Source organism: Nerophis lumbriciformis, linkage group LG38 (assembly GCF_033978685.3).
Source record: "Nerophis lumbriciformis linkage group LG38, RoL_Nlum_v2.1, whole genome shotgun sequence".
Classification (NCBI taxonomy): domain Eukaryota; kingdom Metazoa; phylum Chordata; class Actinopteri; order Syngnathiformes; family Syngnathidae; genus Nerophis; species Nerophis lumbriciformis.
In genome coordinates this window covers 657996-677068 of record NC_084585.2, presented here as the reverse complement: position 1 = coordinate 677068, position 19073 = coordinate 657996, and the positions used below count along the sequence as shown (strand labels likewise).

The 19073-nt window shown below is 36.8% G+C and overlaps 1 protein-coding gene across 3 annotated transcripts in view; it reads left to right on the top strand.

Moving 5' to 3' along the window:
• The window catches only part of LOC133577244 (kinase suppressor of Ras 2-like), a 303350-nt gene that overhangs the window by 211968 nt on the left and 72309 nt on the right, over nt 1–19073 (top strand). For all 3 annotated transcript variants that reach the window (XM_061930914.2, XM_061930922.2, XM_061930905.2), the window contains one exon: nt 12361–12430. In XM_061930914.2, coding sequence (XP_061786898.1) covers nt 12361–12430 — 70 coding nt within the window. The remainder of the gene's footprint in view (nt 1–12360; nt 12431–19073) is intronic.

The window sequence follows — 19073 nt, the reverse complement described above, 5'->3', positions numbered from 1 at the left end:
AATAATGACATTTTTTGTGGTTCCCTTTATTTAGAAAAGTACCGAAAAGTAGAGATGTCCGATAATGGCTTTTTTGCCGATATCCGATATTCCGATATTGTCCAACTCTTAATTACCGATTCAGATATCAAGCGATACCGATATATACTGTCGTGGAATTAACACATTATTATGCCATGTAACAAGGTTTTCCAAAATAAATCAACTCAAGTTATGAAAAAAAAAATGCCAACATGAAACTGCCATATTTATTATTGAAGTCACAAAGTGCATTATTTTTTTTTTTAACATGCCTCAAAACAGCAGCTTGGAATTTGGGACATGCTCTCCCTGAGAGAGCATGAGGAGGTTGAGGTGGGCGGGGTTGGGGGGGGGGGGGGGTGCGGGAATAGGAGGTAGCGGGGGGTGTATATTGTAGCATCCCGGAAGAGTTAGTGCTGCAAGGGGTTCTGGGTATTTGTTCTGTTGTGTTTTTGTTGTGTTACGGTGCGGATGTTCTCCCGAAATGTGTTTGTCATTCTTGTTTGGTGTGGGTTCACAGTGTGGCGCATATTTGTAACAGCGTTAAAGTTGTTTATACGGCCACCCTGGTCGTAAACAGTTCACAGAAAAGGTCTTAAAACACTTCAAAGAAGAAGTTCGTAAAAGAGTTCAAAGAGAAGTTCGTAAAACAGTTAAAAAAGAGGTCGCCTGGAGGGGAGTCTGGTCCTGCTTCCTCTTCGCTTTTGTAGTTCTTGGGTCAAGACAATATCTTTCTGTTTGATTACAATACATGAAAGAAACAAGAACACCTTCATGTTGCTTCCCCCCCTACACAGTGGAGTTTTACGAGCCTTACTCATGGTAGGTTTCAAAGACAGCTTTTGCTTCTCACCGGGCACTCAATGTGATAACTTAGAAACAATTATTCTAACACTCATTCAGTAAAAAAAAAAGTAAAATTCCATTCCGTTTAAGGCGGTCTGTCATAACTTTTTTTTAGCATTCAGACATTATTGTGAGGTTTTGTATTAGTGTTCCTAAAAATAGATATACCGGCCCCCAGACACATTTTTTTCCTCAAAAATTGGCCCCCCGAGGCAAAATAATTGCCCAGGCCTGGTCTAAAAGTAGCTAGGAAAAGCTACTCGTTAAAAAAAGTAGCTAAGCTACCACCAAACTACTTAAAAAATGTTATTAAACTACGTAGCTTAGCTACATGTAACTTGTTACTGCCCATCACCAGTGATATCACATTCCATCCACCTATTCATTTTCTACCTATCTCAGCCTATCTCAGCTGCATTCGGATGGAAGGCGGGGTACACCCTGGACAAGTCACCACCTTATCACAGGGCCAACACAGATACACTGCAAAAAGTCAGTGTTCAAAAACAAGAAAAAAATTACAAAAATGTGAGGTATTTTATTTGAACTAAGCAAAATTATCTGCCAATAGAACAAGAAAATTTGGCTTGTCAAGACTTTCCAAAACAAGTAAAATGAGCTAACCTCAATGAACCCAAAAATACCTTAAAATAAGTATATTCTCACTCATAACAACTATACTACTACATGAGTACGTATTTTCTATTGTTTCATTGAAAATAAAACAGCATTTGGCTGTCATCTATTTTAATTATGAGACACAATTGTGTCAAAGTCATGATTTTTTATTTCATGCTTGAAATAAGAAATAATTACTTTAAAAAAGTAGTTTTATACTTGTGAGTGTTGATGACACAGCTTTGCAACACTTGATATTCTAGTTTCAAGCATGTTTTACTCAATATAGGTCATCACATCTCAGCAACAAGCTGTAATATCTTACTGAGATCATTTAGGACCAAAACACTTAAAACAAGTAAAACACTCTAACATAAAATCTTATGTATGGCCGCACAAGTCCCAGGATGCCCAAAATGTCCATAATACACCCAGCCGAGTCCCACGGGGAGGAGGGGATACAAGTTGGAAAAGTCGACAAAAATCCCAAAATTGTTCAAAATACCTAACCAGGTTTGAGTCCCACAAGTCCCGCCGCCGGCCAGGATGCCCAAAATGTCCAAAACGCGCCCAGCAAAGTCTCACGGGAAGGTGGGGAGAAAAGTGAGAAAAGTCGGTAAAATGTTCAAAAATCACACCCGGGTTCGAGTGGTACAAGTCTTAAGACTTGTACCACTCCATGTGGGACTCCAACCTGGGTAGGTATTTTGAACATTTTCGGGACTTTTGCCGACTTTTCCAACTTTTATCCCCCCCTCCCTGCCTGTGGGACTCGGCTGGGTGTGTAAAAATGTACTAAAAACGTACCTTTTTTCATATTTGCATAGTATGTATATATTGTTAATGTTGTAAATACAAAGCTTTATTTATCTAGAAAGGGTGGTCCTTAGCGGTATAGCTCGGTTGGTAGAGCGGCCGTGCCAGCAACTTGAGGGTTCCAGGTTCGATTCCTGCTTTCGCCATCCTAGTCACTGCCGTTGTGTCCTTGGACAAGAGACTTTCCCCACCTGCTCCCAGTGCCACCCACACTGGTTCGAATGTAACGTAGATATTGGCTTTCACTATGTAAAGCGCTTTGAGTCACTAGAGAAAAGCGCTATATAAATATAATTCACTTCACTTCACTTCGTCCTAAAGAGGTAGGCATTATTCGGAGGTCTCAAGAAGGTAACAAATACAAGAATGGGTGTGTGCGTTTAGGATATTTAAACTTATGAGTCTTATAGGCTGAAGTATTTTTAAAAGTAGAAAAAACTATAATATGGGGACGGCGTGGCGCAGTGGGAGAGTGGCCGTGCGCAACCCGAGGGTCCCTGGTTCAATCCCCACCAAGTACCAACCTTGTCATGTCCGTTGTGTCCTGAGCAAGACACTTCACCCTTGCTCCTGATGGGTGCTGGTTAGCGCCTTGCATGGCAGCTCCCTCCATCAGTGTGTGAATGTGTGTGTGAATGGGTAAATGTGGAAGTAGTGTCAAAGCGCTTTGAGTACCTTGAAGGTAGAAAAGCGCTATACAAGTACAACCCATTTATCATTATTTATCATTTAATAGTACTTTTACAGCATCTTTTGTGCAACGGACATTTTTTGTCTCTAAGGACAAATGTGTTAAGGTCTTTGAAGTTGGAGATTAAAGTTGCAGGGAGTATTTATGAGCAAATAGCCACAGCAGACTCTGGTAAGTGCTAACTGTCTGCCAGGCAATTTCTTCATCAGCATCCCAGAGAACTAGTCTGCATGTGGTTGATGAGCCTCGCACGCAAAAAGGACTTTTGATTAAACTGGTCTGTCCGCACAGCTGAGGTCCACTTGCAAGAAATTTGGTGTCCTGTGGCTTTGCCCGTCTCATTTCATGGAAATCATTCGTAAGTTTGCTCCAACTCAGTGTTTCTTTAAAGTGACACAGACCTCATGCTTTCCAGTCACAGAGTCGTCATGTTTTGGAATTGCTTCAATGGACATTTGTGTATTGCAAAATATGCCAATATTTTCTCCAAATGCGACATTTGTGTGTAGCAAAATACAGTATACCAGTATCTTTTTTTCCCCTAAATTGTGTAACTCTTGAACAAAGTAAGAGTGAAACTCATGTGAATAACCACTGAATGGAGAACTGGGTGTGGGATTAAATAAATGATCTTCTTCCCACTCCCTTCCAGACAAAACTGGACAATCATGCATTACATACTACACATTACCTTTGGCACTATATTCATTTATACTATTATGTGTTGTCAACTTTGTACTTTTGTATGTCATTGCCTTAAATAAATAAATAAATGAATGAATGAAAATGAAAAATGAACTCTGACATAAGAAATAAGCTAAAAATAAATGTCCACTGTAGTGGACATTTGTGCATTGCGAAATATGTAAACATGTTCACGAAATATGTACTCCTTTCAAAAGAAATAGACAAAAAAATAAATGTCCATTTCAGTAGACATTTGTGTTTTGTCAATTTTATACGTCATTTTTTCCCCCCAAAATGTGTAACCCTGGCAAGTGAAAAAAGGTATCAAATAAATGTCTACTGCAATGGATATTTGTGTATTTCAAAATATGTTAAGTTTTATCGAAATGTGTAATCCTTATGAAAGAAAAAGACCAAAATTAAATGTCCACTTCAGTGGACATATTTGTGTATTGCAAATCATGCCAATATTCTCCTGAAATGCGTAACCCTGACAAAATAAATAGACCCAAAATACATGTCCACTGTAGTGGACATTTGTGTGTTGCAAAATATACGTAAATATTTTCCCAAAATGGGTAACCCTGACAAAATAAATAAAACAAAAATAAGTGTCCACTCCAGTGGACATTTGTGTATTGCAAAATATGCCAATATTCTCCCGAAATGCGTAACCCTGACAAAATAAATAGACCCAAAATAAATGTCCACTCTAGTGGACATTTGTGTGTTGCAAAATATGTAAATATTTCCCAAAATGGGTAGCCCTGACAAGAAAAATGAAACAAAAATAAATGTCCACTGCAGTGGACATGTGTGTGTAGCAAAATATATGTAAATATTTTCCCAAAATGGGTAACCCTGACAAAATACAGAAAACAAAAATAAATGTCCACTGCAGTGGACAATTGTGTATTCCAAATATGCCAATATTCTCCCGAAATGCGTAACACTGACAAAATAAATAGACCAAAAATACATGTCCACTGTAGTGGACATTTGTGTGTTGCAAAATATATGTAAATATTTTCCCAAAATGGGCAACCCTGACAAAATACATAAAACAAAAATAAATGTCCACTGCAGTGGACAATTGTGTATTCCAAATATGCCAATATTCTCCCGAAATGCGTAACACTGACAAAATAAATAGACCAAAAATAAATGTCCACTGTAGTGGACATTTGTGTGTTGCAAAATATATGTAAATATTTTCCCAAAATAGGTAACCCTGACAAAATACATAAAACAAAAATAAATGTCCACTGTAGTGGACAATTGTGTATTACAAAATATGCCAATATTTTCCCAAAATGCGTAACCCTGACAAAATAAATAGACCCAAAATAAATGTCCACTGCACTGGACAATTGTGTATTGCAAAATATGCCAATATTTTCCCAAAATGCGTAACCCTGACAAAATAAATAGACCCAAAATAAATGTCCACTGTAGTGGACATTTGTGTGTTGCAAAATATGTAAATATTTCCCAAAATGGGTAACCCTGACAAAATAAATAAAACAAAAATAAATGTCCACTGCAGTGGACATGTGTGTGTAGCAAAATATATGTATATATTTTCCCAAAATGGGTAACCCTGACAAAATAAATGGACCAAAAATACATGTCCACTGTAGTGGACATTTGTGTGTTGCAAAATATATGTTAATATTTTCCCAAAATGGGTAACCCTGACAAAATACATACAACAAAAACAAATGTCCACTGCAGTGGACAATTGTGTATTGCAAAATATGCCAATATTTTCCCAAAATGCGTAACCCTGACAAAATAAATAGACCCAAAATAAATGTCCACTGTAGTGGACATTTGTGTGTTGCAAAATATGTAAATATTTCCCAAAATGGGTAACCCTGACAAAATAAATAAAACAAAAATAAATGTCCACTGCAGTGGACATGTGTGTGTAGCAAAATATATGTATATATTTTCCCAAAATGGGTAACCCTGACAAAATAAATGGACCAAAAATACATGTCCACTGTAGTGGACATTTGTGTGTTGCAAAATATATGTTAATATTTTCCCAAAATGGGTAACCCTGACAAAATACATAAAACAAAAATAAATGTCCACTGCAGTGGACAATTGTGTATTGCAAAATATGCCAATATTTTCCCAAAATGCGTATCCCTGACAAAATAAATAGACCCAAAATAAATGTCCACTGTAGTGGACATTTGTGTGTTGCAAAATATGTAAATATTTCCCAAAATGGGAAACCCTTACAAAATAAATAAAACAAAAATAAATATCCACTGCAGTGGACATGTGTGTGTAGCAAAATATAAGTTAATATTTTCCCAAAATGGGTAACCCTGACAAAATACATAAAACAAAAATAAATGTCCACTGCAGTGGACAACTGTGTATTGCAAATATGCCAATATTCTACCGAAATGCGTAACACTGACAAAATAAATAGACCAAAAATAAATGTCCACTGTAGTGGACATTTGTGTGTTGCAAAATATGTAAATATTTTCCCAAAATGGGTAACCCTGACAAAATACATAAAACAAAAATAAATGTCCACTGTAGTGGACATTTGTGTGTTGCAAAATATACGTAAATATTTTCCCAAAATGGGTAACCCTGACAAAATAAATAAAACAAAAATAAGTGTCCACTCCAGTGGACATTTGTGTATTGCAAAATATGCCAATATTCTCCCGAAATGCGTAACCCTGACAAAATAAATAGACCAAAAATAAATGTCCACTGCAGTGGACAATTGTGTATTGCAAAACATGCCAATATTTTCCCAAAATGCGCAACCCTGACAAAATAAATAGACCCAAAATAAATGTCCACTCTAGTGGACATTTGTGTGTTGCAAAATATGTAAATATTTCCCAAAATGGGTAGCCCTGACAAGAAAAATGAAACAAAAATAAATGTCCACTGCAGTGGACATGTGTGTGTAGCAAAATATATGTAAATATTTTCCCAAAATGGGTAACCCTGACAAAATACAGAAAACAAAAATAAATGTCCACCGCAGTGGACAATTGTGTATTCCAAATATGCCAATATTCTCCCGAAATGCGTAACACTGACAAAATAAATAGACCAAAAATACATGTCCACTGTAGTGGACATTTGTGTGTTGCAAAATATATGTAAATATTTTCCCAAAATGGGCAACCCTGACAAAATACATAAAACAAAAATAAATGTCCACTGCAGTGGACAATTGTGTATTCCAAATATGCCAATATTCTCCCGAAATGCGTAACACTGACAAAATAAATAGACCAAAAATAAATGTCCACTGTAGTGGACATTTGTGTGTTGCAAAATATATGTAAATATTTTCCCAAAATAGGTAACCCTGACAAAATACATAAAACAAAAATAAATGTCCACTGTAGTGGACAATTGTGTATTACAAAATATGCCAATATTTTCCCAAAATGCGTAACCCTGACAAAATAAATAGACCCAAAATAAATGTCCACTGCACTGGACAATTGTGTATTGCAAAATATGCCAATATTTTCCCAAAATGCGTAACCCTGACAAAATAAATAGACCCAAAATAAATGTCCACTGTAGTGGACATTTGTGTGTTGCAAAATATGTAAATATTTCCCAAAATGGGTAACCCTGACAAAATAAATAAAACAAAAATAAATGTCCACTGCAGTGGACATGTGTGTGTAGCAAAATATATGTATATATTTTCCCAAAATGGGTAACCCTGACAAAATAAATGGACCAAAAATACATGTCCACTGTAGTGGACATTTGTGTGTTGCAAAATATATGTTAATATTTTCCCAAAATGGGTAACCCTGACAAAATACATACAACAAAAACAAATGTCCACTGCAGTGGACAATTGTGTATTGCAAAATATGCCAATATTTTCCCAAAATGCGTAACCCTGACAAAATAAATAGACCCAAAATAAATGTCCACTGTAGTGGACATTTGTGTGTTGCAAAATATGTAAATATTTCCCAAAATGGGTAACCCTGACAAAATAAATAAAACAAAAATAAATGTCCACTGCAGTGGACATGTGTGTGTAGCAAAATATATGTATATATTTTCCCAAAATGGGTAACCCTGACAAAATAAATGGACCAAAAATACATGTCCACTGTAGTGGACATTTGTGTGTTGCAAAATATATGTTAATATTTTCCCAAAATGGGTAACCCTGACAAAATACATAAAACAAAAATAAATGTCCACTGCAGTGGACAATTGTGTATTGCAAAATATGCCAATATTTTCCCAAAATGCGTATCCCTGACAAAATAAATAGACCCAAAATAAATGTCCACTGTAGTGGACATTTGTGTGTTGCAAAATATGTAAATATTTCCCAAAATGGGAAACCCTTACAAAATAAATAAAACAAAAATAAATATCCACTGCAGTGGACATGTGTGTGTAGCAAAATATAAGTTAATATTTTCCCAAAATGGGTAACCCTGACAAAATACATAAAACAAAAATAAATGTCCACTGCAGTGGACAACTGTGTATTGCAAATATGCCAATATTCTACCGAAATGCGTAACACTGACAAAATAAATAGACCAAAAATAAATGTCCACTGTAGTGGACATTTGTGTGTTGCAAAATATGTAAATATTTTCCCAAAATGGGTAACCCTGACAAAATACATAAAACAAAAATAAATGTCCACTGTAGTGGACAATTGTGTATTGCAAAATATGCCAATATTTTCCCAAAATGCGTAACCCTGACAAAATAAATAGACCCAAAATAAATGTCCACTGTTGTGGACATTTGTGTATTACAAAATATGCCAATATTTTCCCAAAATGGGTAACCCTGACAAAATACATAAAACAAAAATAAATGTTCACTGTAGTGGACAATTGTGTATTGCAAAATATGCCAATATTCTCCCAAAATGCGTAACCCTGACAAAATAAATAGACCCAAAATAAATGTCCACTGTGGTGGACATTTGTGTGTTGCAAAATATGTAAATATTTCCCAAAATGGGTAACTCTGACAAAATAAATAAAACAAAAATAAATGTCCACTGCAGTGGACATGTGTGTGTAGCAAAATATATGTAAATATTTTCCCAAAATGGGTAACTCTGACAAAATAAATAAAACAAAAATAAATGTCCACTGCAGTGGACAATTGCGTATTGCAAAATATGCCAATATTTTCCCAAAATGCGTAACACTGACAAAATAAATAGACCCAAAATAAATGTCCACTGTAGTGGACATTTGTGTGTTGCAAAATATATGTAAATATTTTCCCAAAATTAGTAACACTGACAAAATACATAAAACAAAAATAAATGTCCACTGTAGTGGACAATTGTGTATTGCAAAATATGCCAATTTTTCCCAAAATGCCTAACCCTGACAAAATAAATAGACCCAAAATAAATGTCCACTGTAGTGGACGATTGTGTATTGCAAAATATGCCAATATTTTCCCAAAATGCGTAACCCTGACAAAAGAAATAAACCCAAAATAAATGTCCACTGTAGTGGACATTTGTGTGTTGCAAAATATGTAAATATTTTCCCAAAATGCATAACACTGACAAAATAAATAAAACAAAAATAAGTGTCCACTGCAGTGGACAATTGTGTATTGCAAAATATGCCAATATTTTCCCAAAATGGGTAACTCTGACAAAATACATAAAACAAAAATAAATGTCCACTGCAGTGGACAATTGTTTATTCCAAATATGCCAATATTCTCCCAAAATGCGTAACCCTGACAAAATAAATAGACCCAAAATAAATGTCCACTGTAGAGGACATTTGTGTGTTGCAAAATATATGTAAATATTTTCCCAAAATGGGTAACCCTGACAAAATAAATAAAATAAAAATAAATGTCCACTGCAGTGGACATGTGTGTGTAGCAAAATATATATAAATATTTTCCCAAAATGGGTAAACCTGACAAAATACATAAAACAAAAATAAATGTCCACTGCAGTGGACAATTGTGTATTCCAAATATGCCAATATTCTCCCGAAATGCGTAACCCTGACAAAATAAATAGACCAAAAATAAATGTCCACTGTAGTGGACATTTGTGTGTTGCAGAATATATGTAAATATTTTCCCAAAATGGGCAACCCTGACAAAATACATAAAACAAAAATAAATGTCCACTGCAGTGGACATGTGTGTGTAGCAAAATATATGTAAATATTTTTCCAAAATGCGTATCCCTGACAAAATACATAAAACAAAAATAAATGTCCACTGCAGTGGACATTTGCAAAATATGCCAATATTTTCCCAAAATGCGTAACCCTGACAAAATAAACAGACCCAAAATAAATGTCCACTGTAGTGGACAATTGTGTGTTGCAAAATATATGTAAATATTTTCCCAAAATGGGTAACCCTGACAAAATACATAAAACAAAAATGAGTGTCCACTGCAGTGGACATGTGTGTGTAGCAAAATACAATTTACCGGTATCTTTTTTTTTTCTTCCTGAAATGTGTAACTCTAGACCAAAAACAAATGTCCACTGCAGTGGACAATGGTGTATTCCAAATATGCCAATATTTTCCCAAAATGCGTAACCCTGACAAAATAAATAGACCCAAAATAAATGTCCACTGTAGTGGACATTTGTGTGTTGCAAAATATATGTAAATATTTTCCCAAAATGGGTAACCCTGACAAAATAAATAAAATAAAAATAAATGTCCACTGCAGTGGACATGTGTGTGTAGCAAAATATATGTAAATATTTTCCCAAAATGGGTAAACCTGACAAAATACATAAAACAAAAATAAATGTCCACTGTAGTGGACAATTGTGTATTGCAAAATATGCCAATATTTTCCCAAAATGGGTAACTCTGACAAAATACATAAAACAAAAATAAATGTCCACTGCAGTGGACAATTGTTTATTCCAAATATGCCAATATTCTCCCAAAATGCGTAACCCTGACAAAATAAATAGACCCAAAATAAATGTCCACTGTAGTGGACATTTGTGTGTTGCAAAATATATGTAAATATTTTCCCAAAATGGGTAACCCTGACAAAATAAATAAAATAAAAATAAATATCCACTGCAGTGGACATGTGTGTGTAGCAAAATATATGTAAATATTTTCCCAAAATGGGTAACCCTGACAAAATACAGAAAACAAAAATAAATGTCCACTACAGTGGACATGTGTGCGTAGCAAAATTTATGTAAATATTTTCCCAAAATGGGTAAACCTGACAAAATACATAAAACAAAAATAAATATCCACTGTAGTGGACAATTGTGTATTGCAAAATATGCCAATATTTTCCCAAAATGGGTAACTCTGACAAAATACATAAAACAAAAATAAATGTCCACTGCAGTGGACAATTGTTTATTCCAAATATGCCAATATTCTCCCAAAATGCGTAAGCCTGACAAAATAAATAGACCCAAAATAAATGTCCACTGTAGTGGACATTTGTGTGTTGCAAAATATATGTAAATATTTTCCCAAAATGGGTAAACCTGACAAAATACATAAAACAAAAATAAATGTCCACTGTAGTGGACAATTGTGTATTGCAAAATATGCCAATATTTTCCCAAAATGGGTAACTCTGACAAAATACATAAAACAAAAATAAATGTCCACTGCAGTGGACAATTGTTTATTCCAAATATGCCAATATTCTCCCAAAATGCGTAACCCTGACAAAATAAATAGACCCAAAATAAATGTCCACTGTAGTGGACATTTGTGTGTTGCAAAATATATGTAAATATTTTCCCAAAATGGGTAACCCTGACAAAATAAATAAAATAAAAATAAATATCCACTGCAGTGGACATGTGTGTGTAGCAAAATATATGTAAATATTTTCCCAAAATGGGTAACCCTGACAAAATACAGAAAACAAAAATAAATGTCCACTACAGTGGACATGTGTGCGTAGCAAAATTTATGTAAATATTTTCCCAAAATGGGTAAACCTGACAAAATACATAAAACAAAAATAAATATCCACTGTAGTGGACAATTGTGTATTGCAAAATATGCCAATATTTTCCCAAAATGGGTAACTCTGACAAAATACATAAAACAAAAATAAATGTCCACTGCAGTGGACAATTGTTTATTCCAAATATGCCAATATTCTCCCAAAATGCGTAAGCCTGACAAAATAAATAGACCCAAAATAAATGTCCACTGTAGTGGACATTTGTGTGTTGCAAAATATATGTAAATATTTTCCCAAAATGGGTAAACCTGACAAAATACATAAAACAAAAATAAATGTCCACTGTAGTGGACAATTGTGTATTGCAAAATATGCCAATATTTTCCCAAAATGCGTAACCCTGACAAAATAAATAGACCCAAATTAAATGTCCACTGTAGTGGACATGTGTGTGTAGCAAAATACAGTTTACCGGTATTTTTTTCTTCCTGAAATGTGTAACTCTAGACCAAAAACAAATGGTGTATCCCAAATATGCCAATATTTTCCCAAAATACGTCACCCTGACAAAGGAAATAGAGCAAAAGTAAATGTCCACTGCAGTGGACGCTGCTTGTCAGTGGGATATATTGATTTCCTGTTCCAGGAGAATGGAGGCTGACTTTATTTGCTGAATGGTGGAAGGTGTGTTTTAATGTCCTCGTCTTGTTTCACTCCAATTCTCCAGATGTTGCTCCAGAGGTTCCGCCGAGCCGAGCGCCGCAAGTCATCCTGCACCCCGTCCTGACGGAACCCGGGTGAGCCCCACACCAGGAACCATGTCTCTTAAGAGTTCCTCAGTTGCCCTCTGTTTCCGTGCTGGTCGCGAGGGGGTCACGAGGGGGTCACGAGGGGGTCACGGGGACGCGGTGGAACTTACCGGAGCACAGAAGACTCCATCTTGACGAGTCATGGCGGGCTAATGTTAGCATGGCCTCTCCTTTCCGCTACACTTGCCATGCCAAGCGCATTTCCAGCGGCTCTTTGAGGAAGCCAGTGTGGTCACGCGGGAGACGGGCGGACCGGAGAGCGTGGGGGACGGCAGACGGGAGACGGGAGACGAGAGGCCTCTCCACCCAGATGTTAATCACATTAGGATCTCCATCCGTCACAGGAAAGGAGGCGTGCTCCTCCCATGGGTGTGACGCTGGTAATGACTTCATCAATAGCACATAATGACATCATCAATAGCACATAATGAGCATGTTCATCTTCTTTTTGAAAGATCAGGAAGCCGCTTAGGACTTTATAGGTCATAGACTTAGATTTATAGATCATAAACCACATGAAGGATGAGCTTTTTGGGACAAAACATGAACTTCCTCTTGTTGCTTTATAGGACACTAGACTAAGTGTTGGAGCCACAATAGCCTTCTAGAAGTGTGTTAGCCTTCATGTCACACTCGACATCTTTTTTAGTAAACACTGATTATAATAATAATAATAATAGATTTTGATTGTAAAAAGCACTTTATATTGAGTAAACAATCTCAAAGTGCTACAGTGTATTAAAAAAAAAAAAAAAAAAAAGATATCACATAAATAAATTAAAAAAAACAACTAGAACAGCCAAATAGCTATAACTAGTATGCATATATCTAAAACAAGGCTTTAAAAAAAAAAAAAAAAAAAAAAAAAAAAAAAAAAAAAAGCATCCACAGTCTGTGGTGCCCTCAGGTGGTCAGGGAGAGCAGAGCGTTCCACAAACTGGGAACGGCGGAGCAGAAAGCCTGGTATGTAGCTTTTATGCTAATGAGCTGTTTGTCTGTGACAGAGTGTGTCCGAGAAGTACGAGAGTGTATTTCATCCACTTACTAACTACACACTGTAACAACGTGATGGATGCCATATATCACATACAACAGCGGGACAGGAAGACGCAAACGTTAAATGGTGTAATGGGCCATATTAACTGACGTGATAGGCCACATTAAATGACGTGATAGGCCACCTTAAATGATGTGATAGTCCACCTTAAATGACGTGATGGGCCACATTAAAATACGTAATGAACCATTTTATAAGACGTGATGGCCGCCTTAAATGACGCAATGGGCCAACTTAAATGATGTGATGGGCCACATTGAATTACGTGATGGGCCACATTATTCTCGTGATGGGCCACAATAAATGACGTGATGGGCCACATTATTCTCGTGATGGGCCACAATAAATGACGTGATGGGCCACAATAAATGACGTGATGGGCCACATTATTCTCGTGATGGGCCACAATAAATGACGTGATGGGCCACATTAAATGATGTGACGGGCCACAAATGACGTGATAGGCCACGATAAATGACTTGATGGACCACCTTAAATGACGTGATGGACATTCTAAATGACGTGATGGGCCACATTCAATGATGTGATGGGCCACAATAAATGACGTAATAGACAATAAATAACGCGATGGGCCACAATAAATGACACAATAGACCACAATAAATGACACGATGGACCACATTAAATGACGTAACAGGCCACGTTAAATGACGTGACGGGCCAATTTAAATGACGTGATGGGCCACCTTAAATGACACAATGGACCACAATAATGACACGATGGACCACACTAAAAGACGTGATGGGCCACTTTAAATGACAAATGACAGCCTACATTTAATGATGGACAGACCACATTAAAAGAGGTGTTGGGCCACATTAAAAGACGTATGACAGACAGATAGAATACATTAAATGACATTGCCGGCCACCTTAAATGACGTGAAGGATCACGTTAAAATGACATGGCACACCACATTGAATGACCTGATAGGCCAAGTTAAATGAGGTGAAGGACTACTTTAAAAGATGTGGCAGACCATATTGAATGACATTGAATGCACATTAAATAACGTGACGGACAACACTTTTTTAAGACATGTAGCAAAGCCTGCTGTTTTACAAGTGCTGGGCGGGCTCATTTAGCCAGGGGTGGGAGAGTTAGAAAGTTATCAAGTGTCTCGTCAACAATAGCAGATCTTTGTCGATTCATTTTCATAATCATCATGTCGACTAAACGTTGCAGCATCAAGGTCAGGGTCTTTAAGTGTAAAAATAAGTTAACCCCTGTTGGTGACAATTGATTGGCGTGTGAATCCAGCTTCCTGTCTTCTTTAATGGCCTCGTCTTTAAACCCTGCGACCCCGCAGGATCCTCTCATTAGAGCTGGGCTGGGGAATCGATCACGTGTCCTTTTCCTCTTTACCTCCGTGTTTGCCGCAGTGGTGAAGGTTTGTCGAGGAGAGATGCTGGGTGGGCTCCCACGGTAGAGCTGGTGGACGCCAGGACGTCCCTACGCCGTGAGGACCGCCGGCTCACATTTCAAGCTTTTCCTGCGCGTGTCGACGACGGACATGAAAGAGTGTTTGTGGCCCCGAAGGTCACAGTGGGAGGTCTGAGCTCAGTGGGAGCTCAGTGGGAGCTCAGTGGGAGCTCAGTGGGAGCCCACTCGGAGGACGGAAAAAAGCTCTGGAGCTCCACCGGAATAACAAACATTTACCCCTAGAAACTTACTGCAAAAGAATCTTGTCAAAGATCATCTATATGGCAAAAGTGTACTTCAATTTTTCAGTAAGCCTACTGCAACAATGTTAGTCAAAGATGTGCTCTGCTCATTTTGAAGATCTACTGCAAAAACATATATTTTACATGACAGAAGGGGGATCTACCACAAAAACACTTGTCAAAGATCATCTATATGGCAAAAGTCTTCTGCTGTTTTTGAGGACCAGTTGCAACAATGCTAGGACAATATATTTTACATGACAGAAGGGGGATCTACCACAAAAACACTTGTCAAAGATCATCTATATGGCAAAAGTCTTCTGCTGTTTTTGAGGACCAGTTGCAACAATGCTAGGACAATATATTTTACATGACAGAAGGGGGATCTACCACAAAAACACTTGTCAAAGATCATCTATATGGCAAAAGTCTTCTGCTGCTTTTGAGGACCTGTTGCAACAATGCTAGGACAATATATTTTACATGAGAGAAGAGGGATCTACCACAAAAACACTTGTCAAAGATCATCTATATGGCAAAAGTCTTCTGCTGTTTTTGAGGACCAGTTGCAACAATGCTAGGACAATATATTTTACATGACAGAAGGGGGATCTACCACAAAAACACTTGTCAAAGATCATCTATTTGGCAAAAGTGGTCTGCTGTTTTTGAGGACCAGTTGCAACAATGCTAGGACAATATATTTTACATGACAGAAGGGGGATCTACCACAAAAACATTTGTCAAAGATCATCTATATGGCAAAAGTCTTCTGCTGTTTTTGAGGACCAGTTGCAACAATGCTAGGACAATATGTTTTACATGACAGAAGGGGCATCTACGACAAAAAAACACTTGTCAAAGATCATCTATATGACAAAAGTCTTCTGCTGTTTTTGAGGACCAGTTGCAACAATGCTAGGACAATATATTTTACATGAGAGAAGGGGGATCTATGACAAAAACACTTGTCAAAGATCATCTATATGGCAAAAGTCTTCTGCTGTTTTTGAGGACCTGTTGCATCAATGTTAGGACAATATATTTTACGTGACAGAAGGGGGATCTACCACAAAAACACTTGTCAAAGATCATCTATATGGCAAAAGTCTTCTGCTGCTTTTGAGGACCTGTTGCAACAATGCTAGGACAATATATTTTACATGACAGAAGGGGGATCTACCACAAAAACACTTGTCAAAGATCATCTATATGGCAAAAGTCTTCTGCTGTTTTTGAGGACCAGTTGCAACAATGCTAGGACAATATATTTTACATGACAGAAGGGGGATCTACCACAAAAACACTTGTCAAAGATCATCTATATGGCAAAAGTCTTCTGCTGTTTTTGAGGACCAGTTGCAACAATGCTAGGACAATATATTTTACATGACAGAAGGGGGATCTACGACAAAAAACACTTGTCAAAGATCATCTATATGACATAAGTCTTCTGCTGTTTTTGAGGACCAGTTGCAACAATGCTAGGACAATATATTTTACATGACAGAAGGGGGATCTATGACAAAAAACATTTGTCAAAGATCATCTATATGGCAAAAGTATTTTGCTGTTTTAGAGGACTTACTGCAAGACTGTCAGTCAAAGATCCTCTATATGACAGAATCACGCTGCTGCTTTTAAAATCAACTACAAAAATAGTTTTTTTTGCTGTTATTGAGGATCCACTGCAAGAAAAGCTAGTCAAAGATCCTTGATAAGACAAAGCACCTTTGCTGCATTTGAAGACCTGCAGCAAAAAATTGCTAGTCAAAGATCCTATATATGAAAACTATGTTCATCTGTTTTGGAGGGCCTATTGTAAAAAAAAAAAAAAAAATTGTCAAAGAGCCTTTTATATGACAAGAGCAGTCTGCTGTTTTTTGAGGATCAACTGCAAAAATGTTTGTCAAAGATCCTTGATAAGATAACATCACCTTTGCTGTTTTTTGAGGACCTGTTGCAACAATGCTAGAAAAATAAATTTTACATGACAGAAGGGCCTTTGATGTTTTGGGGGATCTACGACAAAAAACACTTGTCAAAGATCATCTATATGGCAAAAGTGTTCTGCTGTTTTAGAGGACCTACTGCAAGACTGTCAGTCAAATCCTCTATATGACAGAAGTGTGCTGCTGCTTTTGAAAATCAACTGCAAAAATATTTTTTCAAGATCCTTTATATACCAAAGGACATGTTGCAACCATGCTCGACAAAGATATTCTATATGACAGAAGGTCCTTTGCTGTTATTGAGGATTTACTGCAAGAAATGCTGTCAAAGATCATTGATAAGACAAAATCACATTTGCTGCCTTTGAGGACCTGCAGCAAAAGTTGCTAGTCAAAGATCCTATGTATGAAAACAGGACCTATTGCAAAACAACAATTTTCAAAGAGCCTTTGTATGACAAGAGCAGTGTAGTGTTTTTGAGGATCTACTGCAAAAATGTTTGTCAAAGATCCTTGATAAGACAAAATCGCCTTTGCTGTTTTTAAGGACCTACAGCAAAAACAGCTAGTTAAAGATCCTCTATATGACAAAAGTGCTCTTTTGTTTTTGACGACCTACTGCAAAAACAGCTAGTCAAGGAGCTTATAAATGACAGAACCAGTCTGCTGTTGTTTGCAAAAACACTTGTCAAAGATTATCTAGAAGAAAGAAGTTCCCGTGCTGTTTTTGAGGACCTACTACAAATATTCTAGTCAAAGATCAGTTATATGACACAATTATTCTTCTGGTTTGAAGGGACTGACTGCAAAAAAAAAAATACCAGTCAAAGATTTGCTATACAACTGAGCACGTTGCTGTTTATGAAGATCTTATGCAAAAATGCTCGTCAAAGATCCTCTATATGGCACCGGCACCTACTTCAAAACACTTGTCAAAGATCCTCTGCACAACAGGACAGCCACTGCTGTTTTTGATGACCTACAGCAAAAAATACTCTTATGACAGAAACACTTTGTTGTTTTTGAGGACCTGCAGTTCTACAAAAACACTCTTCTTCTAAATGGCACAAATGTTCTGCTGTTTTTAGGTACCTATTGCACCAATGCAAGTCCAAGATCCTTGACTGAAGCTGTATGCTGTTTGTGAGAACCTACTGCAATAACACTTGTAAAGATCTTCTATATGACAACAGTGTTGTTGTTTTTTTAGGAAGTATTGCAAAAATATTATTTAAAGATTATACGCTGTTTTTAAGGACTTATGCAAAAATGTTAAAGATCTTCCATATGTTTTTGTGAACCTGCTACAGTGAGCCTCTATATTACAGGAGTGCCGCTGCTGTTTTTGAGGATGCACTCCAAAAAATGCTCGTCGAAGATCCTATACATGACAAAAGCGCTCTGCTGTTTTTAAGGACTAACTCAACAATGCTACTAAAGATCAGGGGTTTCTTGCTGTTTTTATGAACCTGCTGCAAAAACACTTGTCAGAGATCCTCTATATGACAAAAGTGTTCTTTTGTTTTTGATGACCTACTGCAAAAACAGCTAGTCAAGGAGCTTATAAATGACAGAACCGAGTCGGCTGTTGTTTGCGAAAACACTTGTCAAAGATTATCTAGAAGAAAGAAGTTCCCATGCTGTTTTTGAGGACCTACCACGAAAATGTTTGTCAAAGATCAGTTATATGACAAAATTATTCTTCTGGTTTTAAGGGACTGACTGCAAAAAAATACTAGTCAAAGATCCGCTATACAATTGAGCACTTTGCTGTTTATGAAGATCTTCTGCAAAAATACTTGTCAAAGATCCTCTATATGGCACCGGCACCTACTTCAAAAACACTTGTCAAAGATCCTATGCACAATAGGACAGTCACTGCCGTTTTTGATGAACTCCAGCAAAAAATACTCTTATGACAGAAACACTTTGTTGT